General features: G+C 33.1%; 2 protein-coding genes and 1 long non-coding RNA gene across 7 annotated transcripts in view; 2 read left to right on the forward strand and 1 right to left on the reverse strand.

The window, feature by feature from the left end:
* The window catches only part of LOC107475242 (uncharacterized), a 42,485-nt gene extending 31,434 nt beyond the window's left edge, over positions 1 to 11,051 (forward strand). Inside the window, exons 5-7 of the mRNA XM_052257894.1 lie at positions 9,296 to 9,681; positions 10,304 to 10,466; positions 10,572 to 11,051. Of these exons, the coding sequence (XP_052113854.1) occupies positions 9,296 to 9,681; positions 10,304 to 10,466; positions 10,572 to 10,699 (677 nt within the window). The 3' untranslated portion in view covers positions 10,700 to 11,051. The remainder of the gene's footprint in view (positions 1 to 9,295; positions 9,682 to 10,303; positions 10,467 to 10,571) is intronic.
* Positions 1,592 to 6,476, reverse strand: LOC107475173 (uncharacterized). 5 transcript variants are annotated; one of them, XR_008005713.1, is made up of 6 exons: positions 6,078 to 6,476; positions 4,404 to 4,498; positions 3,777 to 3,879; positions 3,601 to 3,687; positions 3,350 to 3,438; positions 1,592 to 1,789 (listed from the first exon to the last, which is right to left on the reverse strand). It is a non-coding gene; the product is annotated as an uncharacterized LOC107475173 (long non-coding RNA). The 5 variants fall into 5 exon arrangements; XR_001589447.3 differs by having other exon boundaries at positions 3,777 to 4,176; XR_008005715.1 differs by lacking the exon at positions 6,078 to 6,476 and having other exon boundaries at positions 3,800 to 3,879; positions 4,404 to 4,613.
* Positions 7,702 to 9,091, forward strand: LOC107475172 (uncharacterized). The gene is made up of 3 exons (XM_016094793.3): positions 7,702 to 8,127; positions 8,602 to 8,671; positions 8,781 to 9,091. Exons 1-3 carry the CDS (start codon positions 7,903 to 7,905, stop codon positions 8,963 to 8,965), a joined length of 480 nt encoding a protein of 159 aa, XP_015950279.1. The 5' UTR covers positions 7,702 to 7,902; the 3' UTR covers positions 8,966 to 9,091.
* Positions 11,052 to 26,361: the final 15,310 nt, after the last annotated feature.

Here is a 26,361-nt window from a genome sequence, read left to right on the forward strand (position 1 = left end):
CCCATGTATCCTTTAAAAAAGAAGACAAGGTCTGATGTTTTGCAGGTGAAATGTAACTTTAAAAGTGAGGTACAAATGCCTTTTCTCTTTTTTACGTGAGAATTTTAATGCTTAGCTTAAATAATTATATTTATCATGATTAATTATAATGTGTTAGAATTTTTTTGCAGGTGAAATGCAACTTTAAAGTGAGTTACAAAGGCCTTCTCTCTTTTACGTGAGAGTTTTAATGCTTAGCTTAAATAATTATATTTATCATGATTAATTATAATATGTTAGAATTATTTGGTTTTTGCACGCAAAAAAAAATTTTGGGTTGAAGTCAGGTTTTTTGGTTATTGTTCCATAAATCTTAAAATATATTTTTTTATTTTATGATTTTTATCACACAGTTTTAATTTATTGAAACATATATCCATTAGTATATATTTATACGAGTTAATTTTAATTTTATTTTTACTTAAAAAATATATATAAGAACAAAATAATATCTTAAAATTTAAAAATTAATTTTTTATTTATCAATTAAATTTTAGTACAACNAATTAATTTTAAACTTTTTTTCTCTAAATTTATAAAATTCAAGATAATAAAAATTATTCTTTTTTAAGAGAATAATTAATAAAATCAATCCATCCTAAATAATATATATATATATGGGAGTTAATGATCATAAAAGGATCACTAGTAAGAATAATAATTATATTTGAAAAATAAATTTTTTATTTTTTAAATAAATACGATAAAATGTAATTTTTTATTATGCAATTTTAAATAAAATTAAAAAAATTTAAAAAATATATTATGAAATAAAAATACAATTAACAATTAATAATATCAACTAATAGAATGAAGAAGATTCATTTTTATTTTCTAATGTAATAATAATGAATGTTACGTATTAAATTAGTGAATAGTATACACACTACAACATTTTTAAGTTGAGACAACATTTAAAAAGTGTTGTCTAAAAGCTGATAAAAGGTTGCTTTTTATCTATGACAACACTTTTGGACCTAAGGCAGCGTTTTTGGGCGGCGTTGCATATGCGACCGTTGCCTTAGATCAAGGCAACACTTTTTTGCTTCAAAAGCGTTGCTTTTGAGGGCAACACTTAGTAAGTGTTGCTTTTGGTTGAAAAACAACACTTCAAATGTGTGTTTGAGACAACACTTTGCAGTGTTATATTTTCTCTTATATTTTGTCCACTACTAAAAAGTGTTGCTTATTTGCAATAAAATACAACCCTTTTACGTGTTGCTTATAAGTTTGAATTTGCAATCCTTTGAAGTGTTGCCTATTAGTTTTGAATATGCAATCTTTACAAGTGTTGCCTTTTTTTTGGGATATGCAACCTATACAAGTGTTGCTTTTTCTTTTGGATATGCAACCATATAAGTGTTGTCTAATATTCAAAATGTGCAACTAATAGAAGAGTTGCCTTTTGAGCAAAAATAAAAGTTACTTTTGTAATAAAAATACAAAAAAATAAAATTTACAATAAAATTTTTTGTTCATACATATGTAATGATTTTAATTAATAAATAAATTTGTGTACAACAGAAAAAATTTATAAAAGAGACAAAATAACTAATAATAAAGTAAAAATTAAAATAGATATTAAAAGGTTCAATTAGTATTTCAAATACGTGTTCATCAATAATTCTCGACAAAATAATAAAATTCTTATCTAACAATACATAACAAAATAGTAATTAATATTTGTAAAAAAGATGTCAATCTACTTACATATTTTATATCCATGCTTGACTTGTCCCATATGCTAAATCTGCAAATAATACACAACAAAAAAATAAGTAACTTATTATTAAAACTAAAAAATTATAATAATAGAATTTTTTTATGATATTAAATACATAGATATAAAAGTAATAAATAGCTTGCCTCAGATTTGATTCATGCAAGACACAAAATCACTAAATATCAAATACATAAATTACTAAATTAAAACAGAGTTGATGTGTGAGGAGAGAATAGAAAACAGAAAAGAAGCTTCAAGATTCTGCTATATGCAAAGAGAGATCTCAATCTTCTATTTTTGCCACTGACTAAACTAACTTCTATATAAATATGGAGCTAACTAACAAAGAGATATATTACAAATTTAAACTTCATAATAACTCGGTATATTCAAGGTTTTTTTGCAGAAGAAAAAAGAACCAGAAGCTAACCATTACCTCGTCAGTTGCATCTTCCCTTTCAGATGCACCGCTTTTAACAGCTTCACAGCTCTCATCCTTTTCCTTTGTTTTCATGTTCTTCATCCTGGGCTCTCATCTTTTCCTTTGTTTTCATGTTCTTCATCCTGGTTATTTAACCAAAGCATGGTGTCACTTTGTACGAATAAAGCAACAATCTTATATCAATATTGAAAAACACAGAAATGAACAACTCAGATGAGCAGAAAAAACACAGGCAAGCTGCTCGACTGTTTTTGTACTAAATATTAGATGTATTCATTATTTAAATTTAATTTCTAAAATATAGTTAACATACTGAGAAGTTCACACATATCTACTTTTCACCATCTATTATGTCAAAATTATCCTTTTTATATATCTGAAGAAGGATTGATTCTTTCAGGTCTTTCACCGAGTCAACTTCACTATGAGTTTATTTCAGCCTCTGCTTCACATTCAATGAACTGCACATAAATTTGAAGAACATTAAGAAACAATCAAAAGCATGACAAATTGACACTCATGCGTATAAATAAATTAAATTGAACTAATCAATAAATTTCAAATATAATTCAGTACCTCAAAAACATAATTAAATAGAAAAATAATTCTAAACTATTCACAATAATACATAACATATAAAAATGTATATATACGGGCTGGATCAAATACTCACTTATCAATAAATGGTTTGCTAAGGTCCCTATTAAGATTCCCTGAGCCGAGGCATGGATTAATGCATTGGACGTAGTATCAACTATTCATATTCATAGTCAGTAGTATATATTGGCACATAGGACATATCTAGAATGTTTCTTTCTTTTTGGAGATTAGAAAATTGAAAACAAAACCTTCAACTTATCGAAAACAATCAAATGCTCCAAAAAAAACCTAGTTTAGTGTCTTGGGTAGTTTTAGCATCAATTGCTATAACTCTTGCCTTCTGGGAACTAAAGTGGTGATCACCAGCTGTGAATGAAGGACACAGATGATTATTTTATAAGAACGAGACAAATGGCAGGACACAAACTCATGATGACAAAAATGAATGTCATATAGATTAAGAGCTAGATCATTTTCCAATAAAAAGAACCAAGAAATGCAGAGTACAAAACCATAGTCTTGTTTCCTTGTATCAAATCAAGTACCTTTACAAAGTTTTTAGTCCATACTTAAGACCCTTGGAACTTGAATATACGGCTCCTCATAGCTTGGAACGGCACCAATCATCACATCCCTGTAAACCAACACATTTGAATCAACAGTTTTTCAACTATGTCCAATTGAAACATAATGATTAATGGATAACTTCATTTTCACCTGTGCTCAAATGTTAGAATCACTAGACTATTATCAAAATACAAAAATGCAGGTATATAATAATGTATATAACAGATACCGTAGCGTAATCATTGGCTATAAGATGAGCCGAAAGCAATCCTCCAAGAACTCTGATTGTCGTCTCAAACAAAGAAACAGTTTTGTTCTGTAACAGACCAAAAAGTAATTAAATTCATCCTTAACTCCAAATTGAGTACAGAAACTTAAAATTCAGCTGCTTAGCCATTCACTCACAATATCAAAGCGAATATTTTTACCAATCCATTCAACGGAAGCGGCAAAGCGGTCATGGTCACCGAGTATAGCCAAAGTGTCCAAAGAATCAATCTAATAGCACCTATCACAATTATCATCAAAATTATCTTATAATTAATGAATGAATTAATTAATTTTGGTGATTTTACTTAAATAATATAATTTAGTAAAGCCACTAGCAGCAATTAAGTAATGGGGCATATTCCTAATAAATTTAAAAAATTATGAAGAGGCCTACTCCTTGTAAGTCCCATCATTTCCAATTCTAAATCATTGGTATTCCTGTAAATTGGAACTTCCATTAAACTAAATCACAGAAGCTGTCACCTAAGGTTTGAAGCTCTATGAACAACGATAGGGTTTTGCTAATATCAACAATCTGCCAAAATTCAAATAAAAAATCACTAAAGCATCATATTTTTCACAATTGCAACAATTCAATTGGCTCCACATTTATGTTTTGATCACTAACATGAATTTAAGTATACTGAGAGTTGAAGAACTTGCCAAGAAACTCTCCTGAACTTTGCTGAATCTATCCATCTCTTCCTCCATAAAAAAATAAGTTACTTACATCCTGAAGCATCAAATAAAAAGAATAGCTACCTCTTGGCATTCTATAAAGCCTGTGCTGTCCAAATCATAGAGCTTAAATGAAACTGCAAGAGAATTGCAAAGCCTGTGCTGTCTAAATTATAGATCTGCATGCAGTAAAATTCTAACGTCAAAAGGACATCCAATTAATTGAAATGACTAGTACTTGGAGATACCATGAAAAACAATGAAATTTATTACTAAGTAGCAACTAGCGAAGACAAAAACACTGATTCTATATGAAAATTTAAACATAGAAATGCATGTGCTTTTATATCTAAACAAATACTGACCTCTAACTAAATGGGGAGATTACAATGCAGTGATGAGGTACTCAGGTTTTTTAATTACACTTAATTCAAACAAACACACATATGATATATAACGAACATAAATACAAAGTTATGCAATGCACGTCTGTATTGTGTATAGTTCATCAAAGTTGTGGAGGCACATGTGCAATGTGTAGCTTAGCTTTATGAACCATTTTTAGATTAATTTCCATTAACATACATGGCTTACTTCTCGCTCCAATCTGTCCATACATATTATTTAGTAGTAGATGAATCACATGCCCACTAATTAATGTTTTAAATTAAATAATTACAATTACTAATGGCTTAAATTAAAGGAGTATCTATCTATGCATGTGCAATCTAAGGAAGAGCAAAAAACAAATGCAGGCACGGAACATTCTGATTTGTACCAATACCTTATATTTAAATGGGAGACACAATTTAGCTAAAAAAGGAAACAGAACAAGACTTGACCCTACAACTACTCAGCTAATCAAATAATATATAGATTACAAAATACTAAACAACAGCATATATGTAAATTTCAAACTGATCAATGATCACATTGAGCAGCCTTCAGGTTGAAGTTAAATTATTTTTTATAAGTTAAAGTAGTAAAACAAGTTTTTCATTGAAATAGCTATTGCACACAAAATCCATCAAGCAGCCAAACCATTGTTTACAACTTTACAAGATAAAACCATTGAAATAGCTATTGCACTCAAAAACCATCAAATGTTTAAGCACTTGAGGTAGCTGTAGCCAAGACAAAGCTTCCAAGAATTCCCCAAATATTGTAGCTATGAAAGCAAACCTAATTTGCAAAGAGAGAAGCAGAAAAAAAGAAGTGAACGTAATTGGAAGCATGGCGAAAAACTTAGCGCTAACTCAATTGAACTGAAGAAATTCCCAGCCAACTCCAACATCTACAATAACAATGAATCCACTGTTAAATTCCCAAATTGAGATTCCACCAACAATAATTAAATTCCAATCCCTAAAATTGCCATCATTCAGTGATTAAAGCAGCAATAGATAAATATATCATAACAATGAAACATTGTAGCGATTTTACAAGACCAGAATTAATTAAGTAGTAGGCAATGAATAGATAGTGACGCGAGGAGGGACGAACCCAACGGCGAGGCGAGGCGAGCAGCGACGAACACGACAGAGACGCCAACAGCGACGCCAGCAATGAGGAACACAGGCAATGACAAGGAAATCGAATAGAGAAGAGTAAATCGCAAGCAGTGACAAGGAATGCGAAGAGAAAAGAGTAAATCTCACATCAATCAAAATTCAAAGTAGTTGGAGTAGTTTTGTTATTTCAACAATTCAACCAAATTAACCACTAGTAAGTAAAATTTGAGAGAAATTTTTGTCATACCTGAGAAATTTGAGAGAAAGATGTGAACAACACCACGGCGGAGCAAAGTGAGTGTTTCAGAATGACACGAGCTGAAAATCGAACATGGCGGAGCAGAGCAGAACACGATGCGAGAAGAAGCACATGACACGAGCAGAGCAGAATGCGATGCAAGCATAACACGACGTGAGCAGAGCAGTGAAGAACACCACGATGGCGAGAGAGAGGAACGCAGAACGCGAGTCAATATCGTGAAATTGGGGAAATTGAGCTAGGGTTGCGGTTAGGATTTTGATTCTAAAATGGTATGAATTGAGTTGTGTTTCTAAGTGTACTTGACATGTTAGTAAGGAAGGTGATGAATTAATTATTGCTCGTGTTTCCTTTCTTGTTTTTGGTTTAGGAGGGAAAGTAAATTCTATTAAAATATTTGGAGGGAATTAAAATATGATGAAAAATATTTAAGCAACGCTTACCATCACAAGTTTATTATATATCTTTAAAGGCAACTCTTATAAAGTGTAGTATATGAATATTATAAATGTTGTTTTTTTAATTCACTAAAGCAACGTTTTTTTATATGTTCTTTAAATTGATCAAAGAGAACACTTATTAATAAAGAGTTGTAATAATCTTATTTTTTTACAATAAATTTTAAGTGTTATTTTTTACTATTATAAACAACATTTTTTAAGTGTTGTTTATAGCATATGTTGCAATAACTTAAAAATATTGTAATGACATAATATTATAAATTTATAAATTTATAAACTCAAACTTTCATTTTGTATTTCTCTTTGTAAAATAATTCAAATACGAAAAAAAATCAACACTCAATACTATTATATTAAAATAATTAATAATTTTAAATATAATTAATCAGTCTAACTAATTCTCACGTGTAATAGAGAAAGAAAATTCTATAAAATTGTATCTCACTCTTAAAATAATAGACCTTATCTTTTTGTTTAAAGGACACTTATCAATTATTTATTAAGACAACACAAATTTATAAATATAATTTTTTTTTATACCATAAAATTCAGCTTAAGTTTATATACTCATATACTGTTCATACAAAGTTGATAGTCAATAGTGACTGACAACTAATATCTTCACGTATAGGGGGGGATGTGATTTTCCACCATAAAAGACTTTTTCAATCCCGATATAGTATCAGGGTAAAATTCATGGCTGTCTTTCATTTAACCGCAATCCAAGCCTGTTCTCCCTACATTGAGATTACGGTATTACCCTTTTCCACTAGACGGATCAGGATGATTGTTCCCATTTCCCAAGATCAGAATTTGTATTGTATATTTGTATGTATTCTAACTTCCAACTCTTACCAACGATCTCAACCGTTCATAATGTAATACAAATACAAATTATATCCTTTTTGAATATTCACAGCAGCTGCATTTTCAATTTTAATCTTGTTAATTAAATTTTGTCACACTAATTCTATAGTTAGATGGTTGACTTTTACATAAAAAACCGAGTCAAACTGTTGGTATGTAGTAACGGAATCATAAGTAACTCGTGCTGTCATATTATATTATTATTCTAATTCTACAACTTTCTTATACAGTATAGTATTTATTTATATTTATTAGTATCATCATAGTATAAACTCCTAGAAAGGCTCTGCTCTACCACTCTATAAAAGGAGCCCACATCACCTCATAATAGAGCAATCCCTCTCCACAAGGATCAGATAGATTCTTCATTTTCATCTCACTAACCAACAAAACCTAATTATTGAATCATAAGAAACCAGTGTCTCAACCCATCAAACTTGGTTCTGTTGTGTGTGGTTCACAGACACCACAAACACTTTCAACTCATGAAAGCCCTCATAAGCAGTTCTTGTTCCAAGGCCATAGTTGGGAGCCTTGGATCAAATATTTATCATAGGAGAGGTGGTGGTGGTGTTGTTGCTGCTCATGTTCCTGGGAGAGTTGAGTTCTGCTTCTCACTGAGATCAAGAAATGACAAAAGGGGCTGCAGCTTTTGGTTCCTTAAGAAAAAGGGTGTAACCCCAATTCATTCAGTGCCACCAAAAACTGAGGTATAATAATATATATGTTACTTGGTTTTCTTTGTTTGAGTTCTTGTGGGGTGTTTATCTGTTTGGAATATCCATGCACTTTCCTTTCTTTTTGGTTGGGAAAGTGACAGAAAATGATAGAAAAAAATGTGATTTTGTTACTTTCTTCTAGATTGCCTTCAAGTTGGGGAGATTCTTACTGTTCCTATTTTACTCTCTTGCCATCAGTTTACTTTTTCTGTTAGTGGAACTTCGGAAGATATGAATCAAACTAACAAATTTTTCTTATTTCTTTTGTTTATGCAACAAACTTGTAACCTCTACTACTATAAGGAGAAATTTGTTATTCAAAGTCTTATGTAATTGCTCTATACAAGCTACAAAAGAATTGGATGTATATAAGATTTTGGCATATTTGTTGGTTTGCAAAAATTTGTTTTGTATATATAAGCTACTTTGATTTCTTTTTCTTGGTTTGCAAAAAATTTGTTGTAGGTGGAATTGGAACCATCAGAGCCAGATTTGGAAACTGTAGAGCCTCAAGCTCAAAAAAGTGAACAAACAAGTCAGTTCTTAGTTTTGATGGATCTCTTTTACTTCTGTTTGCCTCTTAAGTTTTCCACTGGATATTCCCTGACATTCAGATTCCAATAATTGAAATATGTTGTTTGCAGATGAATCAAAGTTTGTACACGTAACATTTCAGTTGCAAAAGAATTGCTTCTTTGGCGAACAGTTTCTAATAGTTGGAGAAGATCCTATGCTTGGTTCTTGGGACCCTTTAGAGGGATTACCAATGGCCTGGTCTGATGGGCATGTATGGACTGCTAATCTGGTGAGTATCCTCTTCAACACATAAAATTACTCTATTTGTTTCAAAATAACTGTCAGTTGGAACAAAGTGATGCCATATAAAATGAGATTAATTTTTATGCACTGACAATATAAGTGAGTTTTGCACTATAATCCACTTAGATGCTTGTATTTGTATAACACTTTTTGCTAATGTAATATAACATGATTGGACATATATATACATCGCATTGAATTAGATAATCTTTTTAATATATCACTTTTTTCATAACGACAGTCAATTTGAAACGAAAGGAATATTGTCTAAAGAAAGGTTATCTAAGATGTGAATCTCTTCATATAATCATGCCATTGGCTATTGTTGCAGAAAACATAGGTTCTTTTGAGGATTCCAGCAACAATACAAGCTATGAGAACAATTTAAGCAATATTCAACTGAATGAACAATCTGCGGATGGTTCCAGAAATGGACATATAAGTATAATGCATAATCTGGTGGACAATGGAAATGCTGAACCACTAATGAATCAGGAGGCAACAGTTAAGGAGACTAAATTATTCGAGTTAGAACCAGCTCCTGTTCTTGTACCTGGTTTAGAGTTGCCTTTTGAAGAAGAAGGTCCTGATGTTGACGTTCAAGAAAGGATTACAATGGAAACTTCAAGTGAAACTTTTGAATCTAAGGATGATGAAGTTCAAGAAAGGACTACCATGAAAACTTCAAGTGAAGCTTTTGAGCCTATGGATCAGAATAAACCAGAGGTAATGGCTTGATGAGTGTGATGCTTCTCTATCTCCTACCGTTTGTAGGGAATTGCTCGATTTTGTTTCTTTAGGAGTGACAAGTTATTTTATGTTTTGACTTTTGATTCCATTTCGTTTGTATCGTGGTCTTTGTTTATCAATGAAGTGAAATTCATTCATATCTATAGCGCATCAACTTGTTTCTCATATATACATAACACTAAGGCATCTGAATGCTGAGAAGAGACTGAAAACAAAAAACGTGTTATCAATTTAGCTTCTAGCATTGATTAAACTTAACCATCATGAAGTGCCAAAGAGCCAACTGTTATGAACAATGCTTAAAATACAATACTCTCATATCATATTGATCGTCGTTTTAACTTTCTTGTAATATTCATAAATCAGATACAATCATTTATGAATGTATCAGATATGTTAATTTGAGTGTCCCGAAAAAGTCAAAGTGACTGGTGAGTAATTCTTAACTATTGACTACAAGCATCATGTCTGTAAGGCAATATAGAATCATGGATTCTTCAAATTGATGCAGCTGTTAAATTCTTCAAGAGTTAAGACTAGTTTTAATATATCCTTGATTTTATTTTCTTTTTCATGTGCTTAATCTGAAACTGTTCAGTTCAGTAAGGAGCAAGAATCCAACAACGGCGCACCCCAAGAGATAATTGCAACCATCAAGGACGAGCCACATCACCATTACAATGAACATGAGCAGCATTTTCATCTAGCACCGTCGATGGAGGACAGATCGAATCCCCCGACACATGATGATGACGATGATGGTAATGTCTTGCAAAACGACATCCAATGGGGCCGTGAAACAGTAAAGAAGTTTCTAACAAAACTTGGGTTGATTTGATTTGATTTGAATGTGTGAAACTTTACAGAAGAACCAGTAGAAGTAGAAGGAAGAACTTCCCTGGAACTCATCATGAGTTGTGTGATTGTTATGATCCATTTGCCTAGATTTTTGTTGTCCTGGGAAAGATGGATAGGAGCTCAAGAAGTTTGTTGATGATGGCTTGTTGATTGTGTCTACATACCTATTATCAAGGTATCAACTACTCTCGATTTCACTGGTAAACTCAAACTCGAACGAGTTTATGAGTTTAGGTATCCAAATTGAGTTCATGATTTTACCAGTAAACTCTACTGAGTTTAGATAAACTATCGGATTTGATTACCTTGCCATATTGTCTGTTGAAGACAATGCTGCTGCTGTTGTATAATATGTTGTCATATTTAGCTGTATAATGTATCATGTATCATTCAATTCAGTTTTGGCCACTTTTTGTATATAGAACTAGCATGCTAGGAGTTTCATTTGCAATAGAGAGAGCTTTTGTTATGTAGACCACATAACATATTTGTAGTTCTATAATTATCTGTTGTAATAAAATCTATGAATGCTCTTTTTATGTTTTCTGTTTCGTTCTAGCAGAGAATAAAAGACAAAAGCTTAAAGTTATCTGTCTTAACGACATTTTAAGATTTTTGTGAGATAGGATTCCCTTTTATTGTATGATCGAGACATGAAGGTGCAATAGATCTCATTGCTTTGGGTTAACATTTTTATGTAATGGGTGTACATACAAGAGATTTCAACGTTCAAGTAAATAACAGTCTAAAAAGTATAGGGATGATGACTAGATAATACATCTTGAATATATGGTAAATTTTTTATTTATAAAGTTTGGAGGAGTATATGAAGAAGATCTGAATAGATCACTACAAAATTTATGCAGGATCTTAAGTGTATATATTTAAATGTTCTTTATAAACCAGTTTAAGACGTTTTTAAGTTGATTAAAAATTGGATCGTAACAATAGAAATGTATTTTATTACATTAATTAATAATCATAAAGAAAATTCCTTATTAATAATAATGTATCGACTCCTACAATCAATCACTTAATTTGAAATATAAATTGTATTACTTTTGCTTCGCCAAGCTTTCTGGTTTCCAAAGTTTTACTAGAAATTATTTAAATTAAAAGTGAGTTCTATGATGTTTTTTACTATGATACTTAAATTGTCTAACTTAATTTTTAAAAGTAAAAAATAAAATATTTAAAATAAAAAATAAAATATTTAAAATTTATTAAATATTATCTATTTATCTTTTCTAATAAGTTAGGCACAATCTCAAAGGCACCATAATATTCACCTAAATTAAATCATAGATCATATGTGATGCTCAATCTAAGAGAATTCAAGCAACATGTTACCTCTAGCGAGGTGTCCAAACTCCAAAGCATATAGTATTTTTAATCAGATTGAAAACTCTCAAGTTATATAAATATAATATACACTCTTGGAAACTGGTCAATTTTAAAATGTCAGTGGTCCGTGATAAACGGGAAGCCTAAAACGTACGGCAAGGGAAGTTGAGAGTTGAGACTTGAGACCTTACATAGTATAGTATTGGACTAGATAACAGCCAAAATAAGACACAGTTATTAATTAATAATTATTGATTGCTGCCATAATTATTATTCTGGAAATTTCTTTTGCTTTTAGGTTGGAGGGATCCACCTCCTATATTTTGCAAAGGCATAGTAATCTGTTTTGCACAAGGAGATTTTTTCAGTAGTGAAAGTATTTTAAGGATCTTAAAGGATAAAGTTATAGTCACCAAAAAAAAAATAAAGGATCAAGTTATAAAACAAAGTAGCTAAAATTCAGGGGTTAGTTTATACATATTGATTTTTTGCATATTAGTCCAGATTTAGCCGAAAGCCTCTGTGCTTGGACTTCAAGAGCTCAGCGCCTTTGGTGTTCTCATGCGCCAACGTGCACGAATCTCCCAGCTTTGACTTTGAGCTCCGGAAGGTTTGCCGCGCCCCACTTCTAGTTGCTTCAAGCTGTTTTGTTGGAGTTCAGAAAAGAAATTTTGCTCCACCGTCCATGGCGGACTCGTCTCCAACAATCCTACCGCCGCGGCAGTCACACCCGTGCTTTATAAACTTATTGAACTGGTTGTCCCTCCTTGATCACCGTGCGGCGTGCAATGATTGCAGATGGAAGAGGCTGAAAAGCCGCGGGTGCAGCCGCAAGGACGTATCTGCTGGCGGCTCTTCATGAAACTTTTCCAACATAGAAACATGGAACACTGGGTGAATACTGAATAGTGCTGCCAGCAGGGAGCTCCAATCGGTGCGCCAGCTTTCCCACACGCCGCTGCTCTCGATAGGGGCCAAAAAATTTTCTCCGTAGTTTTGGATGCTCTTTGTAGGGATGTTCATAAAATAATTAAATTGTGGTTAATAAGCTAAAAAATTATAACCGCATTTTAGTTAATCAATTTAATAAAATAATTTTAAAAATTATATTCATATTATTAGAAAGTGATTAACTAAAATTAATTTTAAAAATCAATTTTTAATTCGTTAATTAAAATTAAAACCAAATTTTATATAACTCTTGTGTTTAAATTAGTTAAAAATCCACTCCCTTTCTTGAAATTGTTTATCGCAGCGGTGCTTATCTACTTGTTTCTTCATGCAACTTCGAGCCTGTTGTAAATAAAAATCCAACTCATTATTAAGAATTTTGCAGGTTCTCAAGAATGAGTTAACTTTTAACCGGAGAGTATTAAAATATTATAATTAAGAACAAAATTAAGAAAATATAAAAAAACTAAAAAAAAATTAATGTAATTTATTAGAATATTATTCTATAATTAGCGTATTCTTAGTCTATATATTGGTAAGAATTTTGTAATCAAAAAAAGAAATAAAGATGATACTTTTTTAAATTATTCTTCTTATATTTTTTAAATCTTTTGTACCAACATAACATGCTATTACAGCAGAGTTAGGTTCTGAAAAAAAGTATTATCACTGTCTTAACAATACTACCAAAATCTAACATGTCCATATCTGAAGAAATCAGCAACATTACCACCCCAAAATCAATCATTTCTGACGATTGACATTACAAATATGCTACACAATAGTCTTGGAATGCAATCATCAAAAATTAATTCTGACAATTTATCAATTGGTTTGAAATTAAATGGAGATAGTTATCCATTATGGGCAATTCTGATAAAAAAAATAATTGGTGAAAGAGGAAAGAAGGCTCGCCTAACAGGGGTACTTTTGGCACCGACAGAGACGAAACTAGCATATAATCATTGGGAACAAGCAGATCAAACAGTTTTTACTTGGATTATCCAGAACATCGAAACAAACTTGATGAACAACGTGTCTTAATTTTCAACTGCAAAGACACTATAGAACGGTTTGACAACCACTTATGGAAGCGGTACCGATCCGATGTAGATCTACAACCTACATCGACGAGCCAACACTCAGAAATAAGGACATGATACCTAGAGGGATTTTGGAACAAATTGCAAGCCATATGGATGGCCATTGATAGAAAACAACCAAATCCCATTAAATGCCCTGAAGATATTCTGATTTTTAACCGATTAAAACAAGATCAGTTCCTTACTAGAATTTGATGAAAAATTCGAAACAATGAAGGGATTTATTGAAGCAAGAAACATCTCATTCGGTCAAATCCGCCTATGCCACTATTCGTAGGGAGGCGGCCCGACTTCAGATCTTGAAGCCTACCATCGACGGCGTAGGCGATGCATCACAAGGAGAAATTGGGATCAGACTAGTTGTAAAAAATAGAGCAAACCGAGACGTACAGAGACATAGTCACTTAGAAACTGCTTTCAAGCATTCGTTACTACGGGACAAGGAAGATAAAAGTCATCTCTTCTTCACACACGGTGGAATGAAAAAACACACAAAAAAGACTATTTTAGGATTGTGGGTTACCCAAATTGGTGAAAAAATAATTCCAAGTCATCGAAAAATCAGAACAAGGGAGTCACCGCTTGAGCATCCCAGAGGTCACCAGCAGAGCAGCGGCAGTAAGACCAGAAGAGAGGAAGCAAATTGCAATAGCAGGGCAGCAGCGGCAGTAAGGGCTGAAACTGTGCTAGAAGGTAAGGAGGAAGAAATAGAGACCCAAAATTAGAATCCAATTAAAAAAATTAATGAATGAATTTTGATTGTGAGGCTACCGATACTATGACTCATGACTTCCATGATTTCAACAGCTTGACTATACTCTCAAAAGTTCATATTGAAACATTTAATGGAAAATTAATTGATGTTAAAGGAGGAGACTCCATTACTTTTTCAAAAAGATTGAAATTAAAAAATTACCTCTATACCCCTATACTATCATCAAAATTATTGTCTGTTAGTCAAGTAACAAAGGAACTAAATTGTGTGGTACTCATGTATTCTACCTTTTGTCTTTTACAAAACATTCTTACGAAGGAGATCATTGGGCATGGTATTGAGCGAGAAGGTCTTTACTACGTTGATGAAGTAGCATACCAAGGTCATGCCATACTTGCTCACGGAACGGTTACTAGACAACTTTGGTTATGGCACAGACGTCTCGAACATCCTTCATTTGGGTACCTCAAGTTTTTATTTTCTAATCTTTTTACAAGTAGCACTGAACCCCTCAAATATGAAACTTGTATTCATGCAAAAATTACAGAGTTTCTTTTTCTTCCACCAACACTAGAATTAATTCTATTTTTTCTCTAATGCACTCTGATGTGTAGGGCCCAGTCCTTATTTTTTCATAATAATTTTTAATATTTTGTATTATTTGTGGACAATTTTTCTCGCATGACTTGGGTATATTTTTTAAAACACAAATCTGAAGTACCTGATAAATTCTTTACTTTCTACTAAATGATTCAAACTCAATTCAACAAAAAAATTCAAGTACTTTGCTCAGATAATGGTAAAAAATTTATAAATCAATCAATGCGTATTTTTTAGGGGTATAGGTGCTTCAATTCAATCACTCGTTGTGTTCATGTGATCATGGATTGTGATTTTTTAGAATTCGAATTTTACTTTAGCCGCCAACATGGCATTCAAGAGGAGAAAAATAACGAACCACCAAATTGGCTAAATAACCTTTGTTGTCCAAAAACTGTTCAAACAGAGCAAGTAAATGGAGTCACCAAGCATATTTTACTCAACCTAGGAAACAACTCAGTATATACAACCAGTGAAAGTTCTTTTAAGAATGTCAGGCAAGAGGTAAGTAATTGGCAATCTGGTAATTTACTCTCTATTTTTAATGAGGCCACTAACAATAACAGTATAGCATTGGAACATGAAAAACCAGAATCTAATACTTTTATTCTTCCTCCAAGAAGAAACAGAAGTATGCCTCCTGATCAGTACTCACTAGAACATGTTCTCTATAACTCACGATACCCGATAAGGGTGGCTAGAGAAGGAATAGCAAATATTGTAAAGATTTTTTTCACTACACTCTTGACAGGAGACATTTCAAAAACTGTCCGAGAAGCTAATGAAAAAACTAAATGGTGAAAAAATCATGAATACAGAAATGAAAGCTCCAGAGAAGAATGAAACTTGGGAGAAGTGTATCCTACCGATAGGAAAAAAGCTAGTCGGGTGTAAATATATTTTTACCATTAAACACAAGGCAGATGACACCATTGAACTATACAAGGCAAGGTTGGTGGCCAAAGGTTATACACAGACCTATGGTATCGACTACACTGAAACTTTTTCACCGGTTGCAAAGATTAACACCAACAAAGTGTTGTTTTCAATAGCAGCAAATGAAGATTGACCACTCCATCAATTTGATGTGAAGAATACTTTCTTGCATGGAGAGTTGAAAGAAGAAGTGTATATGGATGCTCCTCCAGATTTCTCAACGGAATTTAGAAAACATGAAGTTTGCCGGTTAAATAAGACACTTTTTGGGGTTAAACAATCTCCACATGCTTGGTTTGGATGATTCACAGTGGCCATGAAAAGGTATGGATACAAGCAAAGCAACTCTGACCATATCTTTTTTTTTTTTTAAATGGAGAGATTTAATTACTTGCCTAATAATCTATGTGGATGATAAGATCATAATAAGAAGTGATGCTGAAGAAATTACAAAATTGAGAAGGAACCTATTTACAGTCTTTGAAATGAAGGATTTAGGAAGACTAAAATATTTCTTAGGAATAGAGGTTCTACGATCCAGCAAAGGAATCTTTATCTCCCAAAAAAAGTATATTTTGCTGGAAGAAACAGAAATGGTGGATTACAAACCAATAGATATGCTCATGCAAGTTAATCCCAAGTTGAAAATAGTAGAAAGTGCCACCCTAGCAGATAAGGAAAGGTACCAGCAACTGGTTGAAAAACTAATTTACTTATCACATACTCGGCCTAACATAGCTTGTGTTGTGAGAATAATAAGTCAGTTTATGTATAAGCCGCAAGAAGATCATATGAAAACCACTATGAGGATAGTTTGATATTTGAAGGGAGCTCCAGAAAATTGAATCATATTCAAAAGAAAAGGCCATTTAAAGGTTGAGGCATCCACTGACGCAGATTAGACGGCAACCCAAACAATAAAAGATCAACTTGGAAAAGCAAGAAGCAGAAAGTTGTAGCACTTTCAAGCACAGAGGCAGAATTTAGGAAAATCGTTAAAGATATAACTGAAGTATTGTAGATAAGAAAATTGATGACTGAGATTGGGTTTTCACCACAATTATCAAACCAATTAAAATGTGACAACAAATGCGCAATCAACATTTTAGAGAATACCGTACAATATGATAGAACAAAGTATGTTGAGGTGAATTGACACTTTAACAAAAAAAAAATTAAAAATGATACTATTGAATTTTTATTTGTGAGATTAAAAAATTAATTGACTGATATTATTAAACTACTCTTCTACCTTAGCCCATGACAACAATAAAGAAGTCTCGTGGCCCACAAATTCAGCCCAACAGAATACATAAATTCAATTACAATTTTAGTCTTTATTATCTTATCTTATTTTTATTTGCTTTTATCTTTCATAGGACAATGATCTATATATATTTAGTTGTACCCTCATAGTTTACAAAACTACAATTCAATTCAATCAATCAACAATTAATAAAAGTTCGCATTCTTTTCTTTTCTTATTCTTTCACAATTTTAACATGGTATCAGAGCCTTGGTATCCTCCTTGAAGAGGATACATAAGCTATCATCTTTCCAGCGAGAAATCACTATGCTTCTTTTTTAATCTCCTCTCACAATGAATAATCAATCTTCCAATTCAGTTCAAAGATCCGACCAATCTTTGTTAAAGGTATCCAAGTGAAAATCCTACCCCAGTTTTGGTTACCCCAGTTCTTTACCAGCAATTCCGTCTGCGCCTCCTTTCTTCCGACAATTTCGTCTGCATTCTGTTTCAGCAGTCATATCTGCATTTTGTTTCAGCAGTTTAATCTGCATATGTTTTAGCAGTTTCATCTGCACTCTTATTGCGCTCCACGCGCCTTCTTGTTTTATCGCGCTCTATGAGCTATTTGAAGTTATTGCGTCATACGTACGCATTTTTTTTTTAAATCGCTGCTCAAGTACAGCATCTCCTTTTATGTTTTTGCCGCCGACAGCTCAAGCTCCGCCGCACGCATCTTCCTCCACGTCACCACGTCAAGACGCGTCTTCCTCAACAATTTCATTGGAACTTATCCAAGCTGTGGATTATTAACATCTTCCATCCACCAGCTTGTGGGGGCATATTAAACTACTCTTCTACCTTAGCCCATGATAACAATGAAGAAGTCTCGTGGCCCACAAATGCCCAACAGAATACATAAATTCAATTACAATTTTAGTCTTTATTATCTTATCTTTATCTTATCCTTAGTTGTTCTTATCTTATCTTTATTTGCTTTTATCTTTCATAGGACAATGATCTATATATATTTAGTTGTACCCTCATAGTTTACAAAACTACAATTCAATTCAATCAATCAGCAATTAATAAAAGTTCACATTCTTTTCTTTTCTTATTCTTTCACAATTTTATCAGATATTTTTACTAAAACAGTTTTAAAACAAACTTTTACTAAAGTTCTAACTAAATTGACTATTAGTGATCCTACTATTCACTTTGAATCACTACTCACTTTGAGCAGAAGTATTAGGATTTGGATCTTTTAAAGTTTGGATTTTATTTTAGAGAATAAAGTGTGATCTCTCATCATTGATTTTATAGGTAAGACTAAGAATAAATATAAAAAAAAAATTATTCAAAAATAAAAAATTATATTTTATTCTCTAAAATAAAATTGAAATTTGAAAGGATTCAAATTCGAAGTATTAGGAGCACTCTTATTTTAATTACACATACGGAAGTGCATATCGTATATTCTTATTTATTTATTCTTTTCGTTTATAAATGTGACAGATGTTAACGCAAAGTCAGAAATTTCTACAGCTCAAATAAGTATCTGCATCCATTTTGGTAAGTTTAAAATTGTTTTTTTTTTTTTGTTAATATATTTAGTTAGCTACCTACTTAACCTTTGGAGTGGGAAGAGGAATGGAAATTGGAAACCCTCTTAGGACAGGTTTTGTGGCTGTTTAGAGAGTTTGACGGCTATCAAGTCTGCTTCTTGAATGTATTGGTTCGTTAAGGTTTTAGATATATAGGAAGGGCAATAATCTTTGATCCAAGCATCTTTCATCTATATTCCTTCGCTAAAATGACAAGACAAAGATAATTATTATCGTTAGATTTTCATGTTATTCACAGTATATTTCAAGATTTGAATTTCTATTTTTTTTTACTATTAAATCGTAATTAACACTCACTTTTGGCATTAGAAATTGAAAAAAAAAAAACGTTTAGAAGGCATAGGTGTTATAGAATAATTTATTCTAAAATAAATAATGTATTCTAAACTTCCAATAATAAAAATAATGTTTTAAGTTCTGTATTAATATTTTTGTAAAGATGAATATCAATTTAGTATTCAAAAAATTTAAGTGCTGATGAAATAGTATCTAAAAAATATTATCGATAAAATAATTTTTAAATTATTTTAAAATTTGATAAAAAAAAATAACTATTCTTCTTTTGACTCCATTTTTAAAAAAGAAAATGCTGAGTTGGACCAACAAATTTGATAAAATCTTTAATCTACTCTTAGTCAAATTATAATTTTATCCTCTTCTTGTTGGGTTTTTTTCTCTTCTTTGTGAGGTTCAATCCCAACATTTTGGGGGTGTATTCTTATATCCTAGTGTCACAACCCTAATTCAGTTTTTTGAGATTTTTTGAGAGAGATAGAATAGCCACCAAGTGAGAGAGAGGAGGGAAAACAGAATTCCCGTTTTTGTCCAAAGCAGTAAATTTCAAATGGCAGTTTCTCAATTGTTCACCGTTGGATCGGCTTGAATTTTAAACTGCGTGTTTCTATCATCTTTTTCTTCATTCTGGTCGGTGGAGATGTTGATTGGATATTTGAAGTAGGAGAAATTGGCTTCGCAAGAGAGAAATTAGGTTTTCCATTTTTACATAAAGCAGCAATCTTGGAATGGCAGTTTCTCATTCTTTCACCGTTGGATTGACGTGAAATTTGGACTGTAGATTCTTCACATCTTGTTCTTCATTCTGAACGGTGGAGATTTTAATTGGAGGTCTGCAGTGGGAGAAATTGGCTTCGATATCAGCTCTATTTTTTTAGGTATATTTCATCTTCTTGCTTCTTATTTGTGAGCTTTGGTGCTTTGATATTTTGGCTGGTTATATGCACATTTTTGTGCTTTGTTTGAGACTCTCTTGTACCTCATTTGATTATAGTGGAGCTATTTCATTGGTCTGGATGACCCGTGGTTTTTACCTCTCACATTGAGGGGGTTTTCCATGTTAAAATCTTGGTGTGTTCTTGTTATTGCTTTACTTGCTATATTTGCTTGTTATAGTTGCTGCCATATTGTGTTGTGAGTGCTTCCATATTGTTCTTGTGTTGGACATTGTTGTCGATTCCGCTGCGAGGCTCTTTCATACTGGTATAAGAGCTTGTTGGTATTTTTCTGGGCTTGTGATTCTGTGAACAATGGAAGCTAATACTAATACTAGTAGGATGATCACTCTTAATGGTCCTAATTATGATTTGTGGAAGTCAAAGATGGAAGATTTGCTTTATGTCAAAAATTTTCATCTAAAAATTTTCATCAACCAGTTTTTAGTACAGAGAAGCCTAATGATAAGTCTGATGATGATTGGACTTTGTTGCATAGACAAGTCTGTGGATATATTAGGCAGTGGGTTGACGATAATGTGTTGAACAATATTATTGGAGAGACACATGCTCGAACCCTTTGGATTAAGCTTGAACAGTTGTATGCTCGAAAAACTGGGAATAACAAGATGTTTTTGATCAAGCAGTTGTTGGCTTTGAAGTATACAGATGGGACATCAATGACAGATCACTTGAATAATTTCCAAGGAATTATGAATCAGTTATCTTCCATGGGCATCAAATTTGATGAAGAGGTTCAAAGATTGTTACTTCTTGGCTCCTTACCAGACTCGTGGGAAATTCTCAGAATGTCATTGTCCAATTCTGCTCCTGATGGTGTAATCTCTATGGATCTTTCCAAGAGTAGTGTTTTGAATGAAGAGATGAGAAGAAAGTCACAAAGTACATCGACTACACATTCAGATGTTCTTGTTTCTGAGTCTAGGGGAAGAAACAAAAGTCGAGGTCCTAAAGGTAGAGATCAAAGCAGAAGCAAGTCTCGAGGAAAGTATAAGAATATTGAGTGTCATCATTGTGGTCAAAAGGGGCATGTGAAGAGATTTTGTTGGCAGCTAAAGAAGGAGAAAGCCAATGCAAGTAAAGACAAGAGCACAAATAAAGATGATGGTAGCAAGGAAGACAAGGTTAATGTAACTCATGATGATTTTCTTGTTGTTGAGGAGTTTGAATCTGTTAACCTTGTTGATAATAACACTAGTTGGGTGATTGATAGTGGTGCTTCTATTCATGTTACATCTAGGAGGGATTTGTTTACGTCCTATACTCCTGGTGATTTTGGTGATGTGAAAATGGCTCATCAAGGTGTTGCAAAATGTGCTGGTGTTGGACAGGTTTGTTTAGAAACCTCCAACGGTACCAAGTTGACTTTGAAGCATGTGAAGCATGTTCCAGATATTCGGTTGAACTTACTTTCTGTTGGTAAGTTGTGTGATGAAGACTTGGATAGCTCATTTTCTCATGATAGCTGGAAGCTCACCAAGGGTTCCATGGTTGTTGCTAGAGGTACAAGACACTATACTCTTTATTTAACTCAAGCAAAGATTGTAAAAGATGTTGTTAATGTTGCTGAAGTTTGTTGATGAAACTGATTTATGGCATAAGAGATTATGTCATATGAGTGAGAAAGGCATGAATATGTTATCTAAGAGGAATCTTTTATCTGGTTGTAAGGTTGCTTTGCAAAAGTGCAATCATTGTTTTGCTGAAAAACAAAACAGGGTCTCTTTTAAGAGCCATCCACCTTCAAGGAAGCCGGAGATACTTGACTTGGTGCATTCTGATGTATGTGGGCCAATGAAGACAAGAACACTTGGAGGGTCTATCTATTTTGTAACCTTTATTGATGATCATTCCAGGAAATTATGGGTTTACACTTTGAAGACCAAAGATCAAGTTTTGAATGTGTTCAAGCAATTTCAAGCTTCTGTTGAAAGAGAAAATGGGAAGAAGTTGAAATGCATTCGCACTGTCAATGGTGGTGAGTACTCAGGTCCATTTGATGCTTATTGTAAAGAGCATGGTATAAGACATCAGAAGACTCCTCCAAAGACTCCTCAGTTGAATGGCTTGGCTGAAAGGATGAATAGAACACTGGTTGAAAGAGTTAGGTGCTTGTTGTCACAATCTGGATTGGCATAATCCTTTTGGGGTGAAGCTTTGAGCACTGTTGTTCATGTCTTGAACCGGACACCATGTGTTCCCTTGCAATTTGAAGTGCCAGAGAAGGTATGGTCAGGTAATGATGTTTCTTATGATCATTTAAGAGTCTTTGGATGTAAAGCTTTTGTTCATATTCCTAAAGATGAGAGATCTAAACTTGATATAAAGACTAGGCAGTGTATTTTTATTGGCTATGGCATGGATGAGTTTGGTTACAGGTTTTATGATCCTGTTAACAAGAAGGTGATTCGAAGTAGAGATGTTGTCTTTGTTGAAGACCAAACATTGAAGGATGTTGATCATGCAGAGAAGCCAATGGTTCAGCCTAGTGTTGATTTTTCTGAGATGGATATTACTCCCTCTATGCCTATGGTAGAAGATGGTAGAGTTGAAGCTCAAAATAATGAGCATGATACAAGTGCAGGTGAAGATGGAACAGTTGATCCGATACTTGATGAAGTTGGTGATGATGATCAAGATGAAGAACCAGCTTTGGAAATTTCTGCAAATGCACTCAGAAGGTCTACAAGAGAGAGGAAGCCTTCATCAAGGTATTCTCCATATGAGTTTGTTTTGTTGATTGATGGGGGAGAACCTGAATGCTTTGGAGAGGCTGTTGAAGATGAAAGCAAAGCTCAATGGCTTGAAGCTATGCAGGAAGAAATGAAGTCCTTCCTTGAGAATGATACCTATGAGTTGGTGAAGCTACCGAAGGGTATGCGAGTTTTGAAGAACAAATGGGTATTCAGAATCAAGAATGAAGAATACAATTCTAAGTCTCGGTATAAGGCTAGATTGGTTGTTAGAGGTTTTAGCCAGAGAAAAGGTGTTGATTATGAGGAGATCTTTTCTCCTGTTGTGAGGATGTCATCCATTCATGCTGTGCTTGGATTAGCAGCGTCTCTTGATTTAGAGATTGAGCAAATGGATGTGAAGACAGCTTTTCTTCATGGTGATTTAGATAAGGAGATCTACATGGAGCAACCGGAGGGCTTTGTTGTTAAAGGAAAGGAAGATTTTGTGTACAAGCTTAAGAAGAGTCTTTATGGGTTGAAGCAAGCTCCAAGAGAGTGGTACAAGAAGTTTGAATCTGTTATGTGGGAGCATAGTTACCGTAAGACAACTTCAGATCATTGTGTATTTGTGCAAAAATTTTCTGATGATGATTTTATCATTCTTTTGCTTTATGTGGATGATATTTTGATTGTGGGCAAGAATGCTTTGAGGATTAATGAGTTGAAGAAACAGTTGAGCAGGTTCTTTGCTATGAAGGACTTGGGTCCTGCCAAACAGATTTTGGGCATGACTATTAATCGTTATAGAGATTTCAAGAAGCTTTATTTATCACAGGAGAAGTACATAAAGAAGGTGCTTCAAAGGTTTGGCATGAATGATGCCAAATGTGTTGCTAGTTCTTTTGCTTCTCATTTTAAGTTGAGTACCAAGCAGTGTCCAACCACTGATGAGGAGAAACAAGCAATGAATGAAATTCCTTATGCTTCAGCTGTTGGAAGCTTGATGTATGCTATGGTGTGTACTAGACCAGACATTGCTCATGCGGTTGGTACAGTGAGTCGTTTTCTCTCTAATCCAGGTAAAGAACATTGGAATGTTGTTAAATGGATTATGAGATATCTCAAAGGTACAACTAACTTGAGTTTGAGTTTTGGTGATGAGAAACCTTTGCTAGTTGGCTTTACTGATGCAGACATGGCAGGAGATATTGATTCTCGAAAGTCTACTTCAGGTTATTTGGTCAAGTTTGCAGGGGGAGCTATTTCATGGCAGTCAAGGTTACAGAAGTGTGTTGCACTTTCTACTACAGAGGCAGAGTTTATTGCAGCAACTGAAGCATGTAAAGAGTTGTTGTGGATGAAGAAGTTTCTTGCAGCACTTGGTTTCAAGCAAGATCATTATGTGTTGTTGTGTGATAGCCAAAGTGCTATTCATCTTGCCAAGAATTCTACTTTTCATCCAAGATCTAAACACATTGATGTTAGGTATCACTGGATACGGGATGTGTTAGATTCCAAGTTGTTGGAACTTGAGAAATCTCACACTGATGACAATGGTGCTGATATGATGACAAAAGCATTGTCAAGAGAAAAGTTTGAAACATGTTGTTTGATCGCCAGAATGGCGAGGGCCTCCACCTAGTCGAGAAGGGGGAGATTTGTTGGGTTTTTTTCTCTCCTTTGTGAGGTCCAAGCCCAACATTTTGGGGGTGTATTCTTACACCCTAGTGTCACAACCCTAATTCAGTTTTTTGAGGTTTTTTGAGAGAGAGAGAGAATAGCCACCAAGTGAGAGAGAAGAGGGAAAACAGAATTCCCGTTTTTTCCCAAAGCAGTAAATTTCAAATGCCAGTTTCTCAGTTGTTCACTGTTGGATCGGCTTGAAATTTAAACTGTAGATTCTTCACATCTTGTTCTTCATTCTGAACGGTGGAGATTTTAATTGGAGGTCTGCAGTGGGAGAAATTGGCTTCGACATCAGCTTTATTTTTTTGGGTATATTTCATCTTATTGCTTCTTATTTGTGAGCTTTGGTACTTTGATGTTTTGGCTGGTTATATGCACATTTTTGTGCTTTGTTTGAGACTATCTTGTACCTCATTTGATTATAGTTGAGCTATTTCATTGGTCTGGATGACCCGTGGTTTTTACCTCTCACATTGAGGGGGTTTTCCACGTTAAAATCTTGGTGTGTTCTTGTTATTGCTTTACTTGCTATATTTGCTTGTTATAGTTGCTGCAATATTGTGTTGTGAGTGCTTCCATATTGTTCTTGTGTTGGACATTGTTGTCGTTTCCGCTGCTAGGCTCTTTCACTTCTACCACTCCAATTCATTTCACCGTAGTCACAAACTTCTCATTCTATTCCAATTCTACCAATACTTTAAGTTTTTACTACACAATTTCATTATCATCTTATTCTTCATATTCTTCATTAACAATACGAAAACTAAATCTTTTATTATAGAAAAAAAATAAAAAATACATATCTAAAACAAAAAAAATCCAAATCTAGAGAGAGATAGGAAGAGTATAAAAAATTCAAAAGAGGCAGAGGCTAGGAGAAAGAGAGAGCAAACTATTTCCTCTCTCTCATTTTCTATTCCAGATTGACAAGGACTTTTCTGCCGCCATCGCTCCCTTTGCTCACCGTCCTTTACTTGTCGTGATTGTTTTATTCGCGAGAAAGGAGGAGAAGAGGAGAATTTTAAAAAAACTCCTTATTAATGATATATTTATTGTGTCTTCTAGAACTTCGTTGTGTTATCACCGCTCTGAAGTAATAACGGAGAAACTCCTGAGTAATAGATTGTAGATTTTTTTCTATTTTTGATTTTGAGAACCAAAAGAAAAAAAAGATATATTTAGTAGAAAAAGAAAAACTGAGAGAGAGTAACAATAGAATTAAGAATAAATTAAAAATTTTATTAAATTTGTTGGCTAATTCAGTATTTTTTGATAATAAAAATAGAATTAAACGATAAATAGTTATTTTTGTTAAATTTTAAAGTTATTTAAGAATTATTTTATTAATAATATTTTTTAAATATTATTTTATTAGTATTTAAATTCTTCCAATACTAAATTAGTATTTATCTAAATTTTGATATGATATAATCATTTATGATAAATGACTTAAAAAGGGGTATAGATTAGTTAGTGTAATTCATTCGTATCTTTTAATAAGATTTATAACAATCAATTACATGTTAAAATAACGTGATTTTGGACAATGTTTTTTAATCGGTTTAGAATCAATTTACATGTAATCATTTATAATTTCTATAGGGCGTGTTTTTTAGCCAAAGAAAATTGAGATTTATGGTAAATTGAAAAGTATATATTCTAGGAGG

The sequence above is a fragment of the Arachis duranensis genome, chromosome 2 (assembly GCF_000817695.3).
Source record: "Arachis duranensis cultivar V14167 chromosome 2, aradu.V14167.gnm2.J7QH, whole genome shotgun sequence".
NCBI lineage: Eukaryota > Viridiplantae > Streptophyta > Magnoliopsida > Fabales > Fabaceae > Arachis > Arachis duranensis.

Bases quoted from the DNA above. Each gene is read 5' to 3' on its own strand.
- LOC107475172 (XM_016094793.3), top strand. From the start codon at position 7,903: ATGAAAGCCCTCATAAGCAGTTCTTGTTCCAAGGCCATAGTTGGGAGC. The intron at 8,128-8,601 runs GTATAATAATAT...AATTTGTTGTAG, and splicing joins CAGTGCCACCAAAAACTGAG to GTGGAATTGGAACCATCAGA. The intron at 8,672-8,780 runs GTCAGTTCTTAG...TGTTGTTTGCAG, and splicing joins TCAAAAAAGTGAACAAACAA to ATGAATCAAAGTTTGTACAC.